Genomic DNA, 8,891 nt, shown 5'->3' on the forward strand with positions numbered 1-8,891 from the left:
TGGAAGGACAAAAACACGTCACCTCAACACTAATCATATATTTCAGGTTTAACCTCAATAAAACCTTATCTGTAAGACTCAAACCAGTTTAAATACTTTCTCGATTTTTTTAATAATATCAACAACTAGTTTGGTTAATATTAATGAAAATTGTAATACCTGTAATATCTGAAACTCCGTAATATTCCTCAAGTTTCCCCAAGTTTCCCCAATCTTCCTCAATCTACCCCAAAGTTGAGTAAATAGTTCAGGAAAGAAGAATATCTAGATAATATATATCAATCACGAAAGAAATATTTGTATATTATTAATTTTTCTTATTATATTTTCTTTTTCATTTGGTCGTGTTTTCTTCTTCATTTTTTCTGTCTCTTTCTCTTTCTATGTCTCTCCTCTCACTTTTTCTTATTCTCTCTATCTATCTCTTTCTCTCATTCTCTCTGTCGCTGTCTGATCCCACGCTTTCTATTGTCTCTCTCTCTCTCTCTCTCCCCGTGTCGTTCGCCTCAGTACACGTCACTCTTCACATACTTCTCTCGTTCCATATTCTGATCAGCTGTTTTTTGTTTATAAGTCTTGGTCATTGTCCGGGACATGCATGACCAGGCAGCATAGAGCGTAGCATAGTGTCGAGAAGTGTAGAGGGGAACAGCATAGAGCGGAGCATTGAGTAGAGCATAGAGCAAAGCGTAGAGCGTAGCATAGTGTACAGGAGAGTAGAGGGGAGCAGCATAGAGCGGAGCATTGAGTAGAGCACAGAGCGGAGCATAGTGTAGAGAAGTGTAAAGGGGAACAGCATAAAGCGGAGCATTGAGTAGAGCATAGAGCAAAACATAGAGTGTAGCATAGTATAGAGATGTAGAGTGGAGCAGCATAGAGCGGAGCATAGAGTAGAGCATAGAGCAGAGCATAGAGCGGAGCATATAGCAAGGCATAGAGCGGAGCATAGTGTAGAGAAGTGTAGAGGGGATCATCACAGAGCGGAGCATAGAGCGTAGCATAGCGTAGAGAAGTGTAGAGGGGAGCAGCATGGAGCGGAGCATAGAGCGTAGCATAGTGTAAAGAAGTGTAGAGGGGAGCAGCATAGAGCAGAGCATAGAGCGGAGCATTGAGTAGAGCATTGAGTGGAGCATAGAGTGGAGCATATAGCGAAGCATAGAGTGGAGAAGTGTAGAGTAGAACCTTATAGAGCGGAACATTGAGTGGAGCTTGGAGTGAATCAGTATGGAGCGGAGCATAGAGTAGAGGAGTGTAAAGGAGAGCAGCATAGAGCGGAGCATAGAGTGGTGCATAGAGCGGAGCATAGAGTGGTGCATAGAGCGGAGCATAGAGTGAAGCAGTATAGAGTGGAGCATCATGGAGTGGAGCAGTATAGAGTTAAGCATCATACAGTGGAGCATCACAGAGTGGATTATCATAGAGTGGAGCATCATAAAGTGAAGCATCATAGAGTGAAGCATCATAGAGTGAAGCAGTATAGAGTGAAGCATCATACAGTGGAGCATCATAGAGTGGATTATCATAGAGTGGAGCATCATAAAGTGGAGCATCATAGAGTGAAGCAGTATAGAGAAGGGTCTCATAGAGTGGAGCATACAGTGGAGTATAGAGCGGAGCATAGAGTGAAGCAGGATAGAGTGGAGCATCATGGAGTGGAGCAGTATAGAATGAAGCATCATACAGTGGAGCATCATACAGTGGAGCAGTATAGGGTGGAGCATCATAGAGTGGAGCATCATAGAGCGGAGCATCATGGAGTGGAGCAGTATAGGGTGGAGCATCATAGAGTGGAGCATTATATAGTGGAGCATCATGGAGTGGAGCATCATAACGTGAAGTATCATAGAGTGAAGCATCATAGAGTGGAGCTTCATAGAGTGAAGTATCATAGAGTGGAGCATCATAGAGTGAAGCATTATAGAGTGAAGCATCATAGGGTGGAGCATCATAGAGTGAAGCATCATAGAGTGGAGCATCATAACGTGAAGTATCATAGAGTGGAGCATCATAGAGTGAAGCATTATAGAGTGAAGCATCATAGGGTGGAGCATTATAGAGTGAAGTATCATAGAGTGGATCATCATAAAGTGAAGCATCAGAGTGGAGCATCATAGAGTGGAGCATCAAAGAAAGTAGCATCAAAGAGTGGGAGTATCATAGAGTGGAGCATTATAAAGTGAGCATCAAGGAGGAAGCAGTATAGTGGAGCATCATGAGTGAAGCATCATAGAGTGGAGCATCATAGAGTGATGCATTGTAGAGTAGACACTATACTGAGCATCATAGAGTGAAGTACTTGGTAGAGTGAAGCATCAGAGGGAGCATATCACAGAGTGGAGCATCAAGTAGAGGGAGCATCACAGAGGAAACAGCATAGTGGAGCATCATGGAGTGGAGCATCACAGAGTGGAGCATCACAGAGTGAGGCATCATAGAGTGAAGCACTGCAGAGTGAGCATCAAGGTGAGGAAGTTTCATAGTGGGGCATCATAGAATGGAGCATCACAGAGTGAAGCACAGGAAGGGAGCTTCAGAGTGGAGCATCATAGACTGGAGTTTCATAAAGTGGAGCATCATAGAGTGAAGCATCATAGAGTGGAGCATCATAGTGGAGCATCATAGAGTGGAGCATCATAGAGTGGAGCATCATGGAGTGGAGCATCATAGAGTGGAGCATAATAGAGTGAAGTAAAGATAGAGGGAGCTTGGCAGAGGAAGCATCATAGAAAGTGGAGCATCGGCAAAGTGGGAGCATCATAGAATGGAGCATCATAAATGTGGGAGCATCATAGAAAGGGAGCATCATAAAGTGAAGCATCAAGGTGAAGCATCATAGAGTGGAGCATCATAGAGTGGAACATCATAGAGTGAAGCATCATAGAGAGGAGCATCATAGAGTGAGCATCAGAGTGAGCATCACAGAGGAGCACAGTGAAGCATCATAGAGGAGCATCAAGAGCGACATCACAGAGTGAGCATCACAGAGGGAACATCACAGAGTGAAGCATCATAGAGAGGAGCATCATAGAGTGGAAGCATCATAGAGTGGAGCATCAGAGTTGAGCATCATAAGCGGTGCTATCATGGGAGTGAGCATCAGCAGAGTGAGCACAGAGTGGAGCATCATAGAGAGTGAGCATCACGAGTGAAGCATCACAGAGGAAGCACAGAGGGAGCATCATAGAGGGAGCATCATGTGCGAAGCATCAAGGGAGTGGAGCATTGCAGAGGGAGCATCATAGAGTGGAGCATTGCGGGAGTGGAGCATCATGTAGTGAGCACAGAGTGGAGCATCATAGAGTGAGAGCACGAGTGAAGTATCATAGTGAAGCATCATGTAAGGGAGCATCATAGAGTGAGCATTACAGTGGAGCATTGCAGTGGCATCATGTAGTGGAGCATCATAGGGTGAGCATCATAGAGTGGAGTATCATGGAGTGGAGCATCAGTGGTTATCATAGTGGAGCATAGAAAGTGAAACATCATAGAGTAGAGCATCATAGAGTGGAGCATCATAGAGTGGAGCATCATGGAGTGGAGCATCATAGAGTGGAGCATCATAGAGTGGAGCATCATGGAGTGGAGCATCATGTAGTGGAGCATCATAGGGTGGAGCATCATAGAGTGGAGCATCATGGAGTGGAGCATCATGTAGTGGAGCATCATAGGGTGGAGCATCATAGAGTGAAACATCATAGAGTAGAGCATAAAGACGAGAGTAGAGACGTATTTACCGTTTTAATCACCAATCATTATACGTCACATGTTATTGAGGCTTTTGATAACTAATCACTGAGAACAAACTAGACTAAAAGTTTATTTATTTCTGACGAATCAATCACTAAACGTCAATATCTAATCGTTAAATACACTTTCCAACAACCAATCACTTGCGGTAATGGTCGTAGCTGAAGGTTTAATAGGCTTTTAACTTCTCAATAAACATATCATGACAACGAAGGAGGAAATAGAGGAAGAGGTGATAAATGAGGGAAGAGGGTAAATAAGTGCGAAGAAGAAGAAGAAGAAGAAGAAGAAGAAGAAGAAGAAGAAGAAGAAGAAGAAGAAGAAGAAGAAGAAGAAGAAGAAGAAGAAGAAGAAGAAGAAGAAGAAGAAGAATAAAAAGATGTAGAAGAAGAAGAAGACGCAAAAAGAAGAAGACACAAGAAGAAGAAGAAGAAGAAGAAGAAGAAGAAGCAGAAGAAGACACAAGAAGAAGAAGAAGAAGAAGAAGAAGCAGAAGAAGACACAAGAAGAAGAAGAATAAGAAGAAGAAGCAGAAGAAGAAGAAGAAGAAGACACAAGAAGAAGAAGAATAAAAAGATGTAGAAGAAGAAGAAGACCCCACTTACAACACACTTGCTAGTATGATGGTACAGCTGTGGTGGTGTTAGTAAATCTTGGGGGAAGGGGGGGATGACGGGGAAGAGGAGGAGGGAGAGGAATAAGAGGAGGAGGAGGAGGAGGAGGAAGAAGAGGAGGAGGAAGAGGAATAAGAGGAAGAGGAGGAAGAAGAGGAAGGGAATTAAGAAGACGAAGAGGAGGTGGAAGAAAAAGAGGAGGAAGAAGAGGAGGAGGAGGTGGAAAGGACAGCAAACTGCACCATACATAACACGACCTAAGGCGAGAGTCTGGCGTGAGTGCTGCTTGATGCTCTATTGGGGAACCTCACCGAGCCTTCACCACCCTATCGGTAACCTAATCTAACCTAACCACCCTATCGGTAACCTAACCCAACCACCCTATCGGTAACCTAACCCAACCACCCTATCGGTAACCTAACCAACCTAACCAGCCTATCGGCACCCATAATCCTAAATCCACCCTATCGGTAAATCAACCCAGCCTAACCTAACCAATTCAATCAGTAACCTAACCTAACCACCCAATCAGTAACCTAACCTAACCACCCAATCAGTAACCTAACCTAACCACCCTATCGGTAACCTAACCTAACCACCCAATCAGTAACCTAACCTAACCACCCTATCGGTAACCTAACCTAACCTAACCTAACCTAACCACCCAATCAGTAACCTAACCTAACCACCCTATCGGTAACCTAACCTAACCACCGTATCGGTAACCTAACCTAATCACCCTATCGGTAACCTAACCTAACCTAACCTAAACTAACCTAACCTAACCTCACCTCACCTAACCTAACCTAACCCCTAGGAAGCAATGGAGTGACCAGCATGTACCAGTGAGTGACCAACATACACTGGTGAGTGACCAACATACTCCAGTGAGTGACCAACATACTCCAGTAAGTAACCAACATACTCCAGTGAGTTACCAACATACACTAGTGAGTGACTAACATACACCAGTAAGTGACTAGCATACACTAGTGACCAACATACTCCAGTGAGTGACCAGCATACACTAATGAGTGACCAACATACACTAGTGACTAGTGGCGAACCTATGGCACGTGTGCCCAAGGTGGCACGCGAAAACTTTTTGTTGGCACGTGGCTTGGACTGCCACCCCAAGACTTTTTTAACCCTATCCATAATATATAGTATATATATATATATATATATATATATATATATATATATATATATATATATATATATATATATATATATATATATATATATATATATATATATATATATATATATATGTATGATGATTTTCATTACTACCAATTGTTGCTGCGAATGAATTTTTACAAACCCGGAGCGGTGAGAAGTGGTCACAAGAGACGTCTCACGCAGGCTTGGCGCCAGCTGGGCGGTTGCTTGAACACTTTACTTCGGATGACACGTTTTGAAATCCCTGCCGACCCAGTGTACACATCAGTATTCTGGTAATGATAGAAGTGAACGGTTGGCATTGCCTTCACTCTGCTCATATTTTCCTTCAGTTGTTTGTGAGTCACCACTGGATATTTTGTGACATAGAAGAAAACGATAATAAACTAATGATACGAATAATAAAATTCTTGAAATGTTTGACGATTAGAATATAATGTCGTGTGGAATGTGGTTGAGTGATTATTTATTGGTAAAGTGATTTGTAAACTGCATTACTGTTTACTACTCTGTTTTGACTTCACATTATTATTTGCACTGTATCTACCCTTTTCAGCTTGTCCAGAATGTCAGCTCAACCAGCAAAGAAACAAAGATTTTCAAATGAAGTCGGCAGCAGCAGCAGCAGCAGCAGCAGCAGCAGCAGCAGCAGCAGTAGCAGCAGCAGCAGCAGCAGCAGCAGCAGTAGCAGCAGCAGCAGCAGCAGTAGCAGCAGCAGCAGCAGCAGCAGCAGCAGCAGCAGCAGCAGCAGCAGCAGAGATTTTCAAGAATCGTGGCGTGAAAGATTTGGCATGATCAAAAGGGTGATAAAGCATTATGCATCTTATGGTCCTAAACAGTGGTGTGCAGGACTCCTCCGTAAAGCGGCATTATGAAACTGTTCATAAATGACTGCGATAAAAGTGAGCAAGAACAAAAAGAACAAATTTCTCGAGAAATCAGGAACAAAAAAATGCAGTCAAATGTTTTGATGAAATTTGTTTCAGGTAGTTCCAACTTAGTTGCTGCTGGTTTTGAGATTCCAAAGATTATTGCTCAACATGGAAACCACTCAGTGATGGGGAGTATATTAAAGAATCATGGCTAGAATGTGATCCTTTCCTTTTAACGGTTTTCCAGAAAAGGAAAAAAATATTCACCGCATTAAGGATTTGCCAGTGAATAGAAACACAGTAACAGATAGAATATTAAAGAGGGAAACAAACATAGTAGAACAGCTAACAAAAGATATTGGTTCATGTAAATTGCTTTCCATTTGTCTTGATGAGAGCACTGATGTTACATCATCAGCTAGGCTAGCCATTATTGCTCGATTTTGTAGAGGCGATGAAATATGTGAAGAACTGGTTAACTTGGTAACTTTACCTGAACATACCACAGGGGCTGAAATATGTAAGGCAGTAGTAAACGAACTGTCTAATGACAAGTTGATCTTTCAAAAATAGTTTCCGAGACAACTGATGGTGCACCCAGCATGATTGGTAGAGAGGCAGGTTTTGTAAATTTGTTTGAAAAATATGTCGGACATCCACTGGTAGGCTTTCATCGTATTGTACACCAGGAGGCTTTGTGTACAAAAGCTGGCCTTAAAGAACTTGAAGAAGTGATGGAAATTGTAACCAAGGTAGTCAATTTTATTTCTGCGCGTGCTTTGAAAAAAAGACAATTTCAGAATTTACTGAGCGAGGTGAATTCGGTGTACACAGGACTACTTATGTACAATAATGTTCGATGGCTTAGTCGAGGTTCCTTAGGCCCCGGGTGACGTTCCAGAACGTCCGCCTATTTTCCCGCCATTTTTTTTTTTAATTATTTTTGGAAATGTTGATTTTTTTCTCGATTTAACCCAGCGTGTGGGGTACTGCCAGCAGCACCCTAACCCCGGGGCTCAAGGGTACGATTTGTTGAGAGTTTTGATGAAATTCGTTTATTTTTGAAGAATTAAAGATTTTCTTGTCATGAATTATCTGACATTGTGTCGATTTGTAGATTGGTATTTTTTTTACCGATTTCTCCTCACATTTAAATGACTTGAATACCAAATTACAAGGATCTGGCAAAACACTTGATGTTATGTTTGATAACATAAAAGCCTTTGAAATCAAACTGAAAATTTTTAAACGTGATGTCGATAATGGCACTTTTAAATATTTCCCAAACCTAAAAAACATATGACTGATCTTGAAATTCATAAGAAAACAGACATTCAGAATCTTCAAATGCAATTTTAGAGCATCATTGATTCAACTACTGAACAATTTTCTTTAAGATTTACTAAGTTCAGGTCATTTGAAGAAACTGACAAATTCATAAGCTGTGCAGACATTGTAACATTAGACAAACTGAATTTGGAAATGTTGCAGTGGATTGATTTGGATAATTTTGAGATGCAAGTGATTGATTTACTAAGCAGCTCAATTTGGAGGCCAAAATTTGTCGACTTAAGACCTGAACTGGAAAAAATTGAAAGAGATCGGCTAGTGACTGAATCATAGCTGAAAATTGCAGAAAACTCTGGAATTCCTTTCCTAAAACATTTGACTGCCTGAAAAATTTTGTAATGGCGATATTAACAGTATTTTCATCTACATATTCATGTGAGTCATTGTTTTCAGTGATGAACTTTGTCAAGTCTAATTATAGGAGTAGAATTACTGATGAAACTAGTGCTGCATGCATAGATCTCAAAACAACCAAATACAAGCCTGATATAAAATATGTCATCGTTGGTGCAGCAGCAAAAGTCTCAGAGTAAAATATGTTTTTTTTCCTTTCCTTGATTTTTGTTTTGTTTTATACTATGAACCAAAGCTTATCATTTCACGGTCACATTTCATCCTTGACCACCGACGGGTCAGGACGGGTCAGACGCACCTGGCGCTGCTCAGCAGCAGCCTCGTCAACTATTATGTTGGCCCATACCAACTCCCTCCCCTGAACCCTCCTCCCCACCGGAACATAAAAACATAAGAACATAAGAATGGAGGAAACTGCAGCGGGCCTATTGGCCCATACTGGGCAGTCCCGTTTACACCCAACCCCTATTGCTCATATATCCAGCCAACCTATGTTTGAAGCTATCCAGAGTGTTCGAGTTAATGGTGATGTTTGGTAACTTGTTCCACTCATCCACTACTCTATTTCCAAACCAGTGTTTATCTATCTCGCGCCTAAATCTAAATGTGTCTAATTTAAAACCATTGCTACGAGTTCGCTCCTGCTTGGATAGTTTGAGTACCTTTGTTATATCACCTTTGTTTAGCCCTGACTTCCATTTATACACCTCGATCATATCGCCCCTCACTCTACGTCTCTCGAGGGAATGCAAATTAAGATGCTTTTACC

The 8,891-nt window shown here is 41.7% G+C and overlaps 1 protein-coding gene across 1 annotated transcript; it reads right to left on the minus strand.

Annotated features, from left to right (window-relative positions):
• Positions 1 to 1,377: 1,377 nt before the first annotated feature.
• On the minus strand, positions 1,378 to 2,109 carry LOC121874075 (repetitive proline-rich cell wall protein 1-like). The gene has a single exon (XM_042377961.1). The coding sequence runs from the start codon at positions 2,107 to 2,109 to the stop codon at positions 1,378 to 1,380; it is 732 nt and encodes a 243-aa protein (XP_042233895.1).
• Between the last annotated feature and the right edge of the window lie 6,782 nt (positions 2,110 to 8,891).

This window comes from Homarus americanus, unplaced genomic scaffold (assembly GCF_018991925.1).
Source record: "Homarus americanus isolate GMGI-L3 unplaced genomic scaffold, GMGI_Hamer_2.0 scaffold51440, whole genome shotgun sequence".
In the NCBI taxonomy this organism is placed as follows: domain Eukaryota; kingdom Metazoa; phylum Arthropoda; class Malacostraca; order Decapoda; family Nephropidae; genus Homarus; species Homarus americanus.

Excerpts from the sequence above, each read along its gene's own strand:
- LOC121874075 (XM_042377961.1), bottom strand. The coding sequence starts at position 2,109 with ATGCTCCACTCTGATGCTTCACTTTATGATGATCCACTCTATGATACT.